The 17,741-nt window shown below is 43.1% G+C and overlaps 1 protein-coding gene across 1 annotated transcript; it reads left to right on the plus strand.

The window, feature by feature from the left end:
* The first annotated feature begins 351 nt into the window (after positions 1 to 351).
* On the plus strand, positions 352 to 17,103 carry TMEM35A (transmembrane protein 35A). Its single transcript, XM_070291017.1, has 2 exons — positions 352 to 649; positions 15,272 to 17,103. Exons 1-2 carry the CDS (start codon positions 530 to 532, stop codon positions 15,683 to 15,685), a joined length of 534 nt encoding a protein of 177 aa, XP_070147118.1. The 5' UTR covers positions 352 to 529; the 3' UTR covers positions 15,686 to 17,103.
* Positions 17,104 to 17,741: the final 638 nt, after the last annotated feature.

Raw genomic sequence — 17,741 nt, forward strand, 5'->3', positions numbered from 1 at the left:
TTACCTACTGCAGAAACTAGCAACTCCAAGAGCTCATGTTTTGGTGAAGGAAAGGAAAAGGGGAGAGAAGGAGAGAGGAAGGATAAGGGGAGAGGAGAGAGGCTGAAAAGGGAGAGTGAATAAGGAGCTAGAGAGATCGAAAGCGCTCCTGGGGGAAGTGATAGAATGATCTTCCTTCATTCCTCATTTCAGAGGCAGCCTGGGGACTGAATTCACAACATAACCTACCTATTTCCCCATTTAAGATTTGAAGTTTCTACCCCAGTTTGGGACTTCGTTTAATTTCGAGACTGTGCTTTCCGGCCAGTGAAGAGCAACCGTAGGGCATTAGGACCCAGCGATTGTTGTAGTGAGAGGTTGAATCTCGATCTCTCAATTTTTCCCTCGAGCTCCCTCCTCTCCCTTTGTCATTCTAGCTGCCTGCTGCCTCCGCAGTGTCCCTCTAGCTCTCTCTGCGCTAAGTGCCTGCGCCTTAGGCCAGGGGGTGCGCTAAGCTGAACGGTTAGTCCGGACCTGCCTTGGTGACCCCATGGCATCCCCTAGAACCGTAACCGTCGTGGCCCTCTCAGTGGCCCTGGGACTCTTCTTTGTTTTCATGGGGACTATCAAGTTGACCCCCAGGCTCAGCAAGGATGCCTACAGTGAGATGGTAAGTGAAGCAAACGGGTGATGAGGAGCGCACTCCGAAGGGATGGAGAGTACCGCTCCCCTTCTTTCCTCCCTGGTCCAAGGTCCCAACCCTTTCACCCCTACCCCCACCCCGGACCCTCCCTTCTCCCCAACAACTTTGCAGCTGGGAAGGAGCAGCTGGACGAGAGCGAGAGCTAGCCGGGAACAACTGTTAGGGAGCCACGGCATGCCAGTTGGGGGAGGGGTTGCCCAAGTAAACCCTCCACCCTCAAGTAAACCCCAGGGCTGAGACCTGCGTAACACCTGTCACCGGCAGGAGCCCTTTCCTCCTTCCAGCACACCCAAAGTCCGGGCAACCAGCTTGCAAGTCTGATTGCTTCCCTTGGAGCTTAGAGTTTAGCAAGCTGGAGAGTTTATTTATCTTGAGGAAGAACAAAAGGGAAGGAGGAAAGAGCTGAGGGCGAATGGGCTACTAATACAAGCAATTTTTAGGGGTGGAGATGGTATCCCTCATCCCAGATGGGGAGCGGATGGTATTCCCCTAGCTGCCTGGGCGTGTGTCTGTATCCTGGAGACAAAAGCAGACTTGGCCCAAATAAAGGTCACTGAAACCCTGCTGCTTCTTCTCTCAAGGGAAAACTGGATGTTTTGTTTTGTGTTGTTTCTGGGCTAATCTGCAGTCTGCTTTTTCCCTCCCGCAAAATAGTCCATAATCCCCATCTTGGCTCCTGTGGGTGCCCAAGGCCAGGCCCTCTGCAGGGTTTCCCCTCTGCAGAGTTCAAATCACCTGAAGGTGACTGACCAAAACATCTCTGCAACCTGGGGGCTGGGCTGCACTCCCCAGCTGGGTGTGAAGAGGACTTGTTCCCAGGCTGTGCAGTAGGAAGGAGATGACAGGGGCTGTTTCCAGCACTTTCTTGCTCTCTCGCTTCTCCTCCAGTCACTCTGCCTCTTCATTACCCCACCCCAGCTGAAGAGAACCTCCTTCTCACTGCTTCTGCCAGACTGCCAGTCCTGGGAGGGAACCCATTACTGGGCTCTCAAGGTCAGGAAGGAAAGGAGCTTAGGAGAGAAAAAGGAGGAGAGAAGAGGCAAGAGGGACTCCCCATTAGGGCTGAGGCAAGGAGGAATAGCCCCACATGCTGACAGTTGACAGGAATAAATAGCTCTTCTGGAGCTCACTGCGGAGCCTTCCAGAGCCCCTCAACCGTGAGCTGCAAATGGATGGAGCCTGGCAAATCAGATACTCGGAAATGTTTGCAAGAAGCTCTGGCTTCAGTCTCAGGGTTTAAGCTGGTGTTTCCCATGTCTCTCATCACAGGATCACCTTGGGGTCAGGGAGGGCAGCTGATACTCAAGGGCCAAGGGCTACCCCCAGTGGCGAATCCTAATGTGTTTCTCTTTCCCGCTTTCCCTCCTCCCACAACATTTGACCAGATGGAAATGAAATCAGGTCAAAATGAGTATCCAAGACAGCCTGCATCGGAGAGAGGAGGTGGGGTAGCAGAAGCCACCAAAGGCAGAGGGAAAGGGTGGAGGGGAATTGCCACTATATTTTTATCTTGGCATTAGTAGTTTGGTGTTAGGTTATAAATAAATGCATATGCTCTTGATTTTCTTTCCTTTTCATATATACATACATTTATATGTTTGTGTATGTGTGTGTGTGCCTTAGGTATATTTAAGCTTTCCCTTTCTGTAGGGACATAGTACCCTTCCTCAGTATACTCCCTGTCTCCCTGGACCCTGCTTTAGAGGCCATCCAAGCTGCACCCTAAGTACAGTGTAAGGTTCTGCAGACAATCCAACTAAGATGGAGTCACCAGGAAGCTTCCGATCAGCTTGGCAGGCGCCCACGAGGAGGATCAGCCACAAATGGGTTTACAGTAGGTTTCTTCCCAGGGAGTGGAGCTGTCTGTTACAGTCTAGTGAAAGGCAGAATATATGAAGATTCCATATCATACAAAGGAAGATATTTAAATAGGTGCAATCTAATACAGCAGTACATAATGATTGTGTGTGTGTGTCTGTGTGTGTGTCTGTGTCTGACTCTTTGCAACCCCATGGGCTGTAGCCCGCCAGGCTCCTCTGTCCATGGGGATTCTCCAGGCAAGAATAATGGAGTGGCTTGCCATGTCCTCCTCCAGGGGATTTTCCCAACCCAGGTATTGAACCCAGGTCTCCCGCATTGCAGGTGGATTCTTTACCAGCTGAGCTACCTGGGAAGCCCGTGTGTGTGTGTGTGTGTGTGTATGCGTGCGTGCGTGTGTGCATGTACGTGCATGCGCATGCGTGTGTGTGCACAATTCTGTGCTTAAGGGCATCTGGAAGAAATGGAAGAACTATAGCTGGGAGGTAAACATCACGGTACTATGAAGCTTGAGGAGAATTTTCAGACTGCTCTTGTCCAGAGTTCTCTCCTGTATTGAGTATTAGGCCCCAGGCTAGAGATGGCTTTCTGGCATAGGGCCCACTGCATTGTGCCTGGGCCAGCCTAGCTTTATTGTTGAACCCATAGAACGTGGGGACAATTCAGTTCTAGTACAAAGAAAGTGCTCAGTTAATATGCGTTGAATGGCTGGGTGAATGAATGAGTCATTGTAGCGTTGTCTTGGCTGGTCACCACCCTTCAGATTTCTCTGGTTGGCTCTTGATGATGCAGTTCAGAAGTCATTTCTTGCCTCTTAGAAGCAGGTTACAGCCCCTCAGGACTCCAACCAGAGATCAGCTGGGATAATGATCTGGGATTTTCTGTTTTCCATTGAGGAGTGATTCCTCTGCATTGATGGAGTTAGTCATGTATTGACTGCAATGGCTTTTTATATAAAATCCCAAGGTGTTGTTGTTGTTCTTATTGTTTATGATTGTTGTTTAAAACATCTCAGTGAGGTAGATTCATTTTTAAAAGTTATGCTTATTTTATTGATGGATAAACCGAAATAGAGCAAGTTTAATGACTTATTCAAGATGCTAGGCTAAGCTGCTGCTGGAGCAGAGATTAGAAACCAAATCTGTGACTCAATATTCCCAGTAGAGGAATCATTAATGGTTACAACTGCCTTTTTGGATGTCAGAACTTATGACTGATTCTTGAAAATGTGTGGCACATTCTTTCTCCTTTTTTGGTACCAGTCCAACTGTCCCTATCCCATATTTTGGGGTTTCATTTTACTTTGAAACCAATTTTTTTTTTAATTTGGATTTCTTTTTGTTCGTGTCAACTGTTTTTGTTGTTGTTGTTCTAAAGCCATTAGTGTCGTGTTTAGGTGTTATCCCGTCCATGGAGAATCACTGCTAACAACTAGACAGACAAATGAATATGAACTTCTTTCCCATCTCTACTGGGGGAGCCAGGAAAGGGTAGTGGAAAGAGTGCAGACTTCGAGTCATATTGGTTTGGGTTCAAGACCTGACACTCCTGAAGCGTCTGCCTCAGTTTCCTCATCTGCAAAATGAGGATAATACCTACCACAGGAGGTTGTTGTAAATATGAACTGAGGTTGCATATGAAAGAATCTAGTACAGTATGTGAAAATGGTAGGTGTTCAAGAAATGCTCTAGGTTCAGGTGATGATATTACTCACACTATGTTATGCAGTGATTTCCTGACTAATTTGAAGGACCAGTTTAAGGGATTGAAATCAGACATTTAAAAGAGTAGGTTGCTATTTTTACATGCGTTGGTGAACAGACCTCTATGCAATCAGCTAATATAGAAAACCCTACACTCGCTGCTGGGTAGTGCATAGTGGATCTCTTGCAGAATTTCTGGATGCCTCTCTTGAATAGCCCGTTTGGTATGTGTCACTCCATACCTCCTCCCAATTTAGCAAGTGTCACTATAGAGTACTCTAAATCCCACGTGAATGCAACACGACTGACCACTCCCTTGACTAAGTGCCTTCATTAATTCACTTGCAGCTGGGAGACAGGACACAAATGCTGCTAGGCAGTTTAACATATGAATGGTTGACTTGCTCTCTATCTGGTGTTCAGCTCTTTGTAGCAGGGGTTCACTAGCGGTGGTTCTATCCTGCACGCACAAAGGGCCACAAATGGAACAGTAAGAAAACACCAAAATTACTGTCACATTGAAGCCAGAGGATTTTTGACCCTGAAGAAGACAGGGCAGGTCTTTGCCGCTTCTTTGCAGCCCCTCGTAGGGAAGGTTTATTGTTGATTTGAATGATTTGCTTATTTGTAGTTAAATGCCCTCCAGTATTTCCTCAGGGTTTTAGTTAATGTCCACAGGTGATCTTTTATGCTTCCAATCACACTATTAATTGCATTCGAACTACATAATAACCAATGCTTAGACTGTTCTTTGAGGTGGTACAATACGTTTATTCCCTCAGAGAGGCGACTGATCCTGAGATGTGAAGTGACTGTGCTTAGTTTACACAGCTAGCTAGCCTAAGCTAAACTACATTGAAATTTATGCCAGGGAGGTTGTAGCCTCCAATGGTCAACAGCTGTGCTTGTTTTAGAGCGACTTTTGACTGAGAGTGGAAGTCAGACCCTTCTCCCGTTAGATGCAATCTGGGAGGGATCCACTTTGGTTAGCAGCTTCCTTTTTAGGTGGGCATTATATGATAGTGGAAAGTAGAACTGCTTAAAAGGTGCTTTTGTTCACATGATATTTGGCAATTAAGCATGTGATGGCTTTTTATTGCATTTAAGAGATGATCTATGATTCACATATGGCTTTTTTTTTTTCCTACAGAGATTCAGGAAAATCATACTTGAGTCAGTAAATTTTTCAGCACTTATGTAGCCTTTATGATCTAATATAGCAACCAGACTGAGGTTTTTAGCCAAAATATATTTTTGTCAGTGCTCTCTTCTGCTTTCATATGGTTTTCCCCTATAAATTGTATTGAAGTATAACATACATACTGAAATGTACACCTAAGTGTACAGCTCAAGGAATTTTAAGAATCCTGTGTAACCTAGATCAAGAAATAGAACATGACCAGCATCCCAGAAACTTCCCTCATGGCCCCTTCCCATTAGTACCTGCACCCATCCCCTGCATAAATCCCGACTTCAACAATATGTTAGTTTTACTGTTTTTACTTTGGCTGCCTCATGCAAAGAATTGACTCATTGGAAAAGACCCTGATGCTGGGAAAGATTGAAGGCAGGAGGAGAAGGGGATGACAGAAGATGAGATGGTTGGATGGCACCACCGATTCAATGGATATGAGTTTGAGCAAACTCTGGGAGATAGTGAAGGACAGGGAAGCCTAGTGTGATGCAGTCCATGGGGTTACAAATAATCAAACATGACTGAGCGACTGAGAAGCAACAAATAAATGGAATTATACATTAGCCAAGTTTTTTTTTTTTGTTCGTTTACCTAACTGGTGTAAGTGAACTAAAGTGGAACAAATTATTTGCCCTCTCTTCACATTTTGTCCTGTTAGCTGGCTTGGATGGGTAATTAACTGTAATCGAAGATGAGTATTATTAGGCAGTTGTGAGGTGTTCAAGTTTAATGTAATTAATATGAGATCATGAACCCAGGAGTGAAGACTAAATGATAAAAAGAAAAAAGATATGACTAAAGAAAGGTTCCGTATGTGTTTGATTCATGTCTGAATCATACCATCTCATACTATACAAATGAACCAGCTTGAATCATTGCTATTATCATTAAAGTAATTACTGTGGCTTGCAAATATATGGATTTCTAATTGTGTGTTTCAGTAATGATAAAATATGTGTATGTGGCCCTTGGTTGATGCTATGATGTTATGATTCTTTGACCAAATCTCCAAAATGCTCATTTAATTTCAAAAGGGGGGAAATTGAGGTAATACAATACTTAACTAATTTTCTCCAAGCAATATAGGGGCAAAACTAGAATTGGAATTTAGCTAATCTTAGCCCAAGGATATTTCTGGATGACTGTCTTTGACTAAAGGTATTTGAAAAAGTTGACTAAACCCTTCTCTCTCCTTTTACTATAAGGAAACTATGGTTACAGGGTCTGGCTCATGGCAGGGAAAAAGAAACAGACCTATACAAAGTCTGTGAGAAAGAAACAGACCTAACAAAGTGAACTGTGAGAGCCTTTTGATAAAGTGACTCAGTTACCTCTTTATTCTTACTGTCACAACAATTAAAGTCTTTAGAGATCTAATTACTATAGACTTAAGACAAGTGACCCTTCTATTAGAATTGAGGTGACCTGGCCCAAGTCTTGTGGGGGCTGGCAATAGTAGGATACTTTTGATGTCTTTATCCTGTTCCACAGAAGAACGAATAAAGGGCTTCCTATACTGTCAAGTCCCTATCCAAGCTGAGTCCCATCTCTAGCAAGTTAAACGTTCACTGTCTGGAGTCCTGGACAAGAGATGCTATCTGTACCTACTCAGCTTTAAACTAAAGATGTGATGAAATGGCTTATCCACATGCAGTTTCCTCTTGAGAAAAGAAGGAAAGAAAGAGGCAACTGCTGCATACAAATATTCACAGCTGCAGTTCCAGAGGTTAGATAAACTGAAAAAGTAATATGGAGTTATACCAAATGGAGAGAAAAGTGTTCATCGAGGTCATAGGAACTTGATTTAAAGACCTGGAATTTGGCCCACAGATTCATTCTACTATAGTATAGATAAAAATCTATTCTTCAATGATGGATGGTTCAGTTCAGTTCAGTTCAGTCACTCAGTCGTGTCTGACTCTTTGCGACTCCATGAATCACAGCACGCCAAGCCTCCCTGTCCATCACCATCTCCCAGAGTTCACTCAAACTCACGTACATTGAGTCAGTGATGCCATCCAGCCATCTCATCCTCGGTCGTCCCCTTCTCCTCCTGCCCCCAATCCCTCCCAGCATCAAAGTCTTTTCCAATGAGTCAACTCTTCCCATGAGGTGGCCAAAGTACTGGAGTTTCAGCTTTAGCATCATTCCTTCAAAAGAAATCCCAGGGTTGATCTCCTTCAAAATGGACTGGTTGGATCTCCTTGCAGTCCAAGGGACTCTCAAGAGTCTTCTCCAACACCACAGTTCAAAAGCATCAATTCTTCAGTGCTCAGCTTTCTTCACAGTCCAACTCTCACATCCATACATGACCACAGGAAAAACCATAGCCTTGAATAGACGGGCCTTTGTTGGCAAAGTAATGTCTCTGCTTTCCAATATGCTATCTAGATTGGTCATAACTTTTCTTCCAAGGAGTAAGCGTCTTTTAATTTCATGGCTGCAGTCACCATCTGCAGTGATTTTGGAGCCCCCCAAAATAAAATCTGACACTGTTTCCACTCTTTCCCCATCTATTTGCCATGAAGTGATGGGACCAGATGCCATGATCTTCATTTTCTGAATGTGGAGCTTTAAGCCAACTTTTTCACTCTCCACTTTGACTTTCATCAAGAGGCTTTTTAGTTCCTCTTCACTTTCTGCCATAAGAGTGGTGTCATCTGCATATCTGAGGTTATTGATATTTCTCCCGGCAATCTGGAGTCCAGCTTGTGCTTATTCCAGCCCAGTGTTTCTCATGATGTACTCTGCATATAAGTTAAATAGCAGGGTGACAATATATAGCCTTGATGTACTTCTTTTCCTATTTGGAACCAGTCTGTTGTTCCATGTCCAGTTCTAACTGTTGCTTCCTGACCTGCATACAGGTTTCTCAAGAGGCAGGTCAGGTGGTCTGGTATTCCCATCTCTTTCAGAATTTTCCACAGTTTATTGTGATCAAAGGCTAAGGCATAGTCAAAGGCTTTGGCATAGTCAATAGAGCAGAAATAAATGTTTTTCTGGAACTCTCTTGCTTTTTTGATGATCCAGCAGATGTTGGCAACATGATCTCTGGTTCCTCTGCCTTTTCTAAAAGCAGCTTGAACATCTGGAAGTTCACAGTTCAAGTATTGCTGAAGCCTGGCTTGGAGAATTTTGAGCATTACTTTACTAGTGTGTGAGATGAGTGCAATTGTGCGGTAGTTTGAGCATTCTTTGGCATTGCTTTCTTAGGGATTGGAATGAAAACTGACTTTTTTCCAGTCCTGTGGCCACTGCTGAGTTTTCCAAATTTGCTGGCATATTGAGTGCAGCACTTTCACAGCATCATCTTTCAGGATTTGAAATAGCTCAACTGGAATTCCATCACCTCCACTAGCTTTGTTTGTAGTGATGCTTCCTAAGGCCCACTGGACTTCACATTCCAGGATGTCTGGCTCTAGGTGAGTGATCACACCATCGTGATTATTTTGGTCATGAACATCTTTTTTGTACAGTTCTTCTATGTATTCTTGCCACGTCTTCTTAATATCTTCTGCTTCTGTTAGGTCCATACCATTTCTGTCCTTTATTGAGCCCATCTTTGCATGAAATGTTCCCTTGGTATCTCCGATTTTCTTGAAGAGATCTCTAGTCTTTCGCAATCTGTTCTTTTCCTCTATTTCTTTGCATTGATCACTGAAGAAGGCTTTCTTATCTCTTCTTGCTATTCTTTGGAACTCTGCATTCAGATGCTTATCAGTTCTGTTCAGTCACTCAGTCATGTCCGACTCTTTGTGACCCCATGAATTGCAGCTCACCAGGCCTCCCTGTCCATCACCAACTCCCGAAGTTCACTCAGACTCATGTCCATCGAGTCAGTGATGCCATCCAGCCATCTCATCCTCGGTCGTCCCCTTCTCCTCCTGCCCCCAATCCCTCCCAGCATCAAAGTCTTTTCCAATGAGTCAACTCTTCGCATGAGGTGGCCAAAGTACTAGAGTTTCAGCTTTAGCATCATTCCTTCCAAAGAAATCCCAGGGTTGATTTCCTTCAGAATGGACTGGTTGGATCTTCTTGCAGTCCAAGGGACTCTCAAGAGTCTTCTGCAACACCACAGTTCAAAAGCATCAATTCTTCGGCTCTCAGCCTTCTTCACAGTCCAACTCTCACATCCATACATGACTACAGGAAAAACCATAGCCTTGACTAGATGGACCTTAGTCGGTAAAGTAATGCCTCTGCTTTTCAGTATGCTATCTAGGTTGGTCATAACTTTTCTTCCAGGGAGTAAGCATCTTTTAATTTCATGCCTGCAGTCACCACCTGCAGTGATTTTGGACCCCCCAAAAATAAAGTCTGACACTGTTTCCACTGTTTCCCCATCTATTTCCCATGAAGTGATGGGACTGGATGCCATGATCTTCGTCTTCTTAATGTGGAGCTTTAAGCCAACTTTTTCACTCTCCTCTTTCACTTTCATCAAGAGGCTCTTTAGTTCTTCACTTTCTGCCATAAGGGTGGTGTCATCTGCCTATCTGAGGTTATTGATATTTCTCCCGGCAATCTTGATTCCATCTTGTGCTTCTTCCAGCCCAGCATTTCTCATGATGTACTCTGCGTATAAGTTGAATAAGCAGGGTGACAATATACAGCCTTGACGTACTCCTTTTCCTATTTGGAACCAGTCTGTTGTTCCATGTCCAGAGGCTTATATCTTTCCTTTTCTCCTTTGCTTTTCGCCTCTCTTCTTTTCACAGCTATTTGTAAGGCCTCCCCAGGCAGCCATTTTGCTTTTTTGCATTTCTTTTCCATGGGGATGGTCTTGATCCCTGTCTCCTGTACAATGTCAGGAACCTCCATCCATAGTTCATCAGGTATTCTATCTATCAGATCTAGTCCCTTAAATCTATTTCTCACTTCCACTGTATAATCATAAGGAATTTGATTTAAGTCATACCTGAATGATCTAGTGGTTTTTCCTACTGTCTTCAATTTCAGTCTGAATTTGGCAATAAGGAGCTCATGATCTGAGCCACAGTCAGCTCCCGGTCTTATTTTTGCTGACTGTACATAGCTTCTCCATCTTTGGCTGCATAGAATATAATCAATCTGATTCCAGTGTTGACCATCTGGTGATGTCCATGTGTAGAGTGTTCTCTTGTGTTGTCGGAAGAGGGTGTTTGCTATGACCAGTGCGTCCTCTTGGCAGAACTCTATTAGCCTTTGCCCTGCTTCATTCTGTATTCCAAGGCTAAATTTGCCTGTTACCCCAGGTGTTTCTTGACTTCCTACTTTTTTATTCCAGTCCCCTATAATGAAAAGGACATCTTTTTTGGGTGTTAGTTCTAAAAGGTCTTGTAGGTCTTCATAGAACCATTCAACTTCAGCTTCTTCAGCATTACTGGTTGGGGCATAGACTTGGATTACCGTGATACTGAATGGTTTGCCTTGGAAACGAACAGAGATCATTCTGTCGTTTTTGGGATTGCATCCAAGTACTGCATGTTGGACACTTTTGTTGACCATGCTGGCTACTCCATTTCTTGTAAGGGATTCCTGCCCGTAGTAGTAGATATAATGGTCATCTGAGTTAAGTTCACCCATTCCAGCCCATTTTAGTTCGCTGATTCCTAGAATGTCAACGTTCACTCTTGCCATCTCCTCTTTGACCACTTCCAGTTTGGCTTGATTCATGGACCTAACATTCCAGGTCCCTATGCAATATTGCTCTTTACAGCATCAGACCTTGCTTCTATCGCCAGTCACATCCACAGCTGGGTATTGTTTCTGCTTTGGCTCCTTCCCTTCATTCTTTCTGGAATTATTTCTCCACTGATCTCCAGTAGCATATTAGGCACCTACTGACCTGGGGAGTTCCTCGTTCAGTATCGTATCATTTTGCCTTTTCATACTGTTCATGGGGTTCTCAAGGCAAGAATACTGAAGTGGTTTGTCATTCCCTTCTCCAGTGGACCACATTCTGTCAGGCCTCTCCACCATGACCCGCCCGTCTTGGGTGGCCCCACAGGGCATAGCTTAGTTTCATTGAGTTAGACAAGGCTGTGGTCCTAGTGTGATCAGATTGACTAGTTTTCTGTGATTATGGTTTCAGTGTGTCTGCCCTCTGATGCCCTCTCGCAACACCTACCATCTTACTTGGGTTTCTCTTACCTTTGACGTGGGGTATCTTTCACAGCTGCTCCAGCAAAGCACAGCTGCTGCTCCTTACCTTGGATGTGGGGTATCTCCTCACCGCCACCCCTCCTGACCTTGAACGTGGAGTAGCTCCTCTCAGCCCTCCTGTGCCCGGGAAGCCACCACTCCTTGGACGTTGGGTTGCTCCTCTCGGCTGCCGCCCCAGGAGGAAATGGGTGGTTATCCCTAGGCAAAACAAGGGAATGTTTCCAGAAGCCACTCAGTCAGCATCTAGAATCTTTACTCTGAACTGACTGTAAGAAACTCATCCTGCTTCCTGTGTTTATTATGTTAGAAGGTTACACTTAGGATTTAGGATCTGCTTCTTGGGGAGCTTTGTGTTGCTAATTAGAAAAAGTCCTACCTTCAGAGTGATAAGAAAAACTCTTGGGTCTAGATTTCTTTCCCTCATGTCCCCCTGCTACCATCACCAGAGTGTAGAGGGACAGAGAGTGAGCAGGTGGCATCTAGGCTAATAGTGAGAGGAAACCACCAGATGCCCTATTCCTTGACTCAACTCTGATCCACATGTGTCTAGCTCAGTTAAACCCAGGGTTTTACTCATCCTGCTGGTCAACCTCTCCTAATTTCTCTCTGAAAATGCCTGATTTAACCTAACATGAGATGGAGGAGGAAGGACTGATACTTTGAGTTTTCTTATATGCTCAGTAACAGGGTAGGGACTAGAGGTGATTGAAGTGAAAGTTGCTCAGTTGTGTCCAACTCTTTGTGACCCCATGGACTGTAGCCTGCCAGGCTCCTCTGTCCATGGGATTCTCCAGGCAAGAATACTGGAGTGGGTGGCCATTCCCTTCTCCAGGGGATCTTCCTGACCCAGGGATCAAACCTGGGTCTCTCCTACATTGCAGGCAGATTCTTTACCGTCTGAGCTACCAAGGAACCCAAATTATTTGGAAGCTTCAAGAGTCAAGGACACACCAAAAATGAGAAAGCTGTGAGCAAGGAGATCAAACCAGTCAGAGGTGAATAAAGGTAAATAAAGACAACTAAGACAGAATGTGACAGGGCCAGGTTTAGGAAGAGGTGTGAGGCAGGGTCGTAAAAGTGCAAAATCGGATCCTGTCTCTGTTTAAAGTTGTGTGTGTGTGTGTGGATATTATTTAACTTAATCAATGAGTGTTTTGGTGCCTTAGTTTTTGTACTCAGGGGACATAGCCTTACTCATTTCATCTTAGTCCCAGTTTTGCTCAGGAAAATGAGACTCAGAGAAGCAAGTAATTTGCCCAGGGGGCACCCAACTAAAAAGTAACAGAGATAGGATTTGAAGCCAAGCCTGTTTGAATCCAAACCCATGTTTTTTTTAAAAAATCTAAACCATTGATCTTAAAACTCATTCCTAGAATACTCATAAAGGACTATCTTGTGCCACTCATGATAATTAGTCCATGAAATAAACGTGCATTCACTAGAGGAATGACTTAACATTTGTCCCAAACTAGAGTGTGTGAACATTATTCTAAGCACCAGATTCTCCCGACAGGTCCAGTTGGCTTTCTGCCTGATTCTTATATTTGTCTTGCATCTGGTGCTTTTGACTATTCTTTTCTTAAAATTCTTGGCCCTTATGACCCCATCTCTCCTGGGTTGCCTCCTACTTTTCTAACCACACTTGCCTCTATGTTGTGGATTCTCTTCTTCCTCCCCTTATTAAAATGTTTGTCACACAAAATTTCCCACTGTATACATTCTACCTGGGAATACTGATGACTATCAATTCTGTATCTTTACCCCAGACCTCTATTACTGAGTTGCCTATGAGACAGCTCTGCTTAGAGATGTCTTAGAGATACTTCAACTAAAAAACTCCAAATTGAGTTCCTCATTCCTTCTTGCCTCTTCCCCCTCTTCTTCCATATGCAGTCTTGACTTCTCCCTTTCCCTCCATGGCCACATCTGATAAAACATCAATTCCTGTTGACTTTGCATTCAAAGTATCCTTGACTCCATCCCTTCCCTCTATCCTTATTGTCATTACTCTAGTCCAGGTCTCTCACCTGATCTCCTCACTTCCAGGCATACCTCTCCCAATCCATCCTTGATGCTACTTTCAGAGAGATCTTCCTTAAAAGCAAATTATGCTGTTCTCTTGGCTTATAAGATAAAGTCCAGCTCCACAATGCCACACTCTATGGTCTGATTCATATCTGTCGTCTCTGTCTCATGTCTCCCCCTTACCTCTCCCTCCCCCAACCTATGCTGAGTTGGGGCAGTGTTTGAAATACACCAGTCTATTATGTCCTTCAGGGCCTTTACTCATCCAGCTTCCTCTGCCTGCACTGGCCTTCCCTTATTGATCCTGCAAACACCTGCTCTTTTTAAGATTCCATTCTAGCTTTTCTCAGTTCCCATCTAGGGAAATTTGACCATTCCAGTGGTCTCCACTGTACCTACGACCATAATGCTACATTGTGTTTATGTACTTCCATAACTTTTCTTCCTATAGATGCAAACTTTAGGAAGGCAAGGCTTTTGAATGATTGATATCTGAATCCAGAGTACCAAGCACAATGCTTAGCACAAGGAGGCACTTAATAAATATTGAATGAATTAATTGATACTTCATGAAAACAAAGTAGTGAGCAAAACCAGGAAAAAACAGATTTGATAAAATCTCATCAATTTACTACAAGATGAGGATTGGGTCCATCTGAATAGTGAAAAATATTATCTATTACTCTAAGGTCAGTAAAATTCTATTACTTTGTGGTATAACCAGTACCTCCCTTCTTTGTTCCATGATATCTGCCTCAGGCTACAATTAGACCTTATACAGTACTCTATTATATACCACTAACCATGTTGCTTCCATGATGTTTTTATGCATGTTTCCCCCCACTAGAACAACAGCTTCTTGACCCTGTCATAGTCATCTCTATATCTCCATCACATAATCCATAATAGGTATTCAATAAGTGTTTATTGAATTAAAATTAATCAGTGTCTTGTAAAAGCCCAGGGATTTATATCAATGACCATAAGAATGATTTTTGGCTTACTATATCTTAAAGATATATAAGGGGCTAATATTTGCATACATTTAAATTTTTCTGTTTGCTTAGCACACTTAAAAAAATTTTTTTACAGATTCCACAAATGTAGACTCCAATCAGATATTTTTTGAATTATCAAAAATTCCAAATTAGAAAAGTCCAAATTAGTGAGGCTTTATTGTCTTGTTTCATTTTTGTTGTTGCTCATATGCATCTGCATTTGGACAAAGTAGGCACTGGAAAAAGGGGATATGGCTAATCTGTACCAGTTTTTATGGGCCCAGTGAATTTTCTTTTAAATTCTTAATGTTGTTTATGATTTATAATCAGAAAAAAATTTTTTTCATGGGTGTTTCCACGACTGCAGGAGGGCCTGGGTTTGATCCCTGGTCTGGAACTAAGATCCCAAATCCCCAGTGCTGGCACTTGGTATGGCAGAAAAAAATTTTTTAAACTATAAAGTCAAATTCTGTTACTGTCAGGATGGTGTTACTTAGGATTAAATCACAAGGATCTCAGCGGATTGCTTGCTTTTTTCCCTTTATCATAAGATTCTTATTTAGGGGACATGGTAAACAAAGAACAGGACACCCTTGACTGGTGTGAAAAGGGAATGGTGGGGAAGAAGGACCTTGCTTGTGTGCTCTTCATTCTAATGGTAAAATCATGGTTAATGCAGTGATTTCTTTATGGTATTCCACTCTAGAAACGTGCTTACAAGAGCTATGTGCGAGCCCTCCCTCTGCTGAAGAAAATGGGGATCAATTCCATTCTCCTCCGCAAAAGCATTGGTGCTCTTGAGGTGGCCTGTGGCATTGTCATGACTCTTGTGCCTGGGCGTCCCAAAGATGTGGCCAACTTTTTCCTCCTCTTGCTGGTGTTGGCGGTCCTCTTCTTCCATCAGTTAGTCGGTGATCCTCTCAAACGCTACGCCCATGCCCTGGTGTTTGGAATCCTGCTCACCTGCCGCCTGCTGATTGCCCGCAAGCCTGAAGACCGGTCTTCTGAGAAGAAATCCTCGCCACCAGGGAATGCGGGGAGTGACGGCAATGCCGGAAATACCGAGGAGCAGCCATCCTTATACGAGAAGGCCCCTCAGGGCAAAATGAAATTGTCGTAGGAGAGCAGAAGTGCAAAAAATGGAACTTCCAGGCAGTTGCCTCCATGACACCCAGGAAGATGTCAGTGTGTGTTTTTCATTTATTTATCTTGGGGGAAAAGGGACACATATAACCTGCAAGTTGATGGTCCTATTGGCTTGTGTACACCTAGACCCTAAAATGACCTCCCCACATAGACGTGTGTGCACCACCTTTAATCACTCTGGGGCAACTCTCACATCTTGCTGCATGTACATGTATATGGCTAACTATTGAAGTGTATTTGTGAGATGGATTCCAGCAAGCATGTGACTGTGAGATTATGTGTGGGTAAACGTTACTTACTCTGTGTGTGTGTGTGTGTGGGTGTGGGTGTGGGTGTGTGTGGGTGTGTGTATGTGTGTGTTCGCACGCATGTGCAAAGGAAAAGGCTCTGATCTTGAACTAATCCTGCATAGGTAACCTTTCCTTTATAGACTGATTCTAGTGAAGGCAGAATAAAACAAATCTCCTATAAAGAGAATCCCACTTACTTCTTGGTGTAAAACAAACTATGTATTCCCATGGGATACAGGGATTCCTCAGTTTAAGCTGAAAACTTAAACCTCCCGTTTTAGGAAAAAGCTCCTTCAATTTGAGACACTGAGTTACATGTAAAATGAATTAACCTCTACTTTAAAAGTTGTTTAAATTGTAAATACTCCATATTGAGTTTAATTAAAATAAGGGAAATAATGCAGTCAGTAGATAGTCTAATTCTTCAAGTGATAAAATCGGAAGTTTCACCTTGCCTTTGTCAGAGCCCAGCCTACTAAGCTCCTTAATTCACAGTTGGAAACTGAAACAATAAACTTGTTATCAGACATCTGTTTTGGATTTTCTTAAGCCAAAAGCTGCCTCACTTCCACTGTTCTCAGCAGTATTTGGCAGATGCTCCACTGTTGCAGTTGAGGGAGCAAAGATTAGTCCTGTTAGAAGTCTGTGAATCTCCAACTCTAGCTGTTCTCTTCAATCATCTGAAATTTGACAGATGAGCTATATCCAGTCTTTTCTGCAAATCAGGTTCACTATTCTTACTGAATTTTCACTGAACTTTGCTAGTGTAAGCAGAGATCCAAGTTACCCCCATGGTTGTCTGCTCTACTACACCTCTTTCAGTGGGTGGAGTTTAGCTGGGGGAAGGACATTCGATATGGGTTAGTCGGATTGAGCAGTATGAAAATTGCTTTCTTCATTATATACTGCTGCTTCTCCTTGTTAAGATGTGCTCTGATGGTTTAAATATCATTGTGCCAGGGATGGGGAAAGGGGTGGGGGTGTTGTGTGTGGGGAGTACGAATTAATGTATTTTCTTCAGTGTCATTGTTCTTGTTAAATGATACCTCTGTCTTATTTCTCTCATTCTTTCAAAATAAACATTTTTGAAGTTTGGAGGAAATAGTCTGGACAAATAATGAAAGTCTGGGAAGAAAGGGTCATATCATGGGATTCAGGCTGTTTTATTTTTGAGTGGATGTGGGAGGAAAATAAAGACAAGGGGGAGTATAATAATATACTAGTGAGGTTACAAACTTTCTAATCTCATTTAAGTTCACTCACAATTTTGTGATGTCAGCACATGAAATAGAAAGCCACAAAATTAAGATCTCAGTACAATTCCCAGGTTTGGTGATGCCAAGGGAAGGTTGAAGAATGATTTCACAAAAAAAAGAATTGCAGATGAATAAATAAAGATGAGCCAGTGTGTCTCACTATATATGTACCCACAAACTGGCACAAATTCCAGTGCCACAGACTTGTCACATTAGGCAAATTATTTTACCACTCAGGGCCCCAATTTCATTTACAAAAACAAGGTGATTGAAGGCTTAAAATTCTTTCCAATCTACACATGAGTCTATGAAATGATTAAAACTATGAACATGTGTCTCAAGAATTTTTCAGTTTTACTAGATAAGGAAGAGCAGCTATCATAGAAAATATTGAATAGTCAGTTCTCATGCATGATTAAACTTGAAAGTACTTTGGAAAGCATGTAAGATGTGGCAAATAACCCTTTTTGCTGTTCAGTTCAGT

The sequence above is a fragment of the Ovis canadensis genome, chromosome X (genome assembly GCF_042477335.2).
Source record: "Ovis canadensis isolate MfBH-ARS-UI-01 breed Bighorn chromosome X, ARS-UI_OviCan_v2, whole genome shotgun sequence".
NCBI classification, from domain to species: Eukaryota; Metazoa; Chordata; class Mammalia; order Artiodactyla; family Bovidae; genus Ovis; species Ovis canadensis.

What these genes read in the sequence shown, in the direction of transcription:
- TMEM35A (XM_070291017.1), top strand. Translation starts at nt 530, where the DNA reads ATGGCATCCCCTAGAACCGTAACCGTCGTGGCCCTCTCAGTGGCCCTG. An exon ending in AGGATGCCTACAGTGAGATG is followed by an intron (nt 650 to 15,271) that starts GTAAGTGAAGCA and finishes ATTCCACTCTAG; the next exon opens with AAACGTGCTTACAAGAGCTA.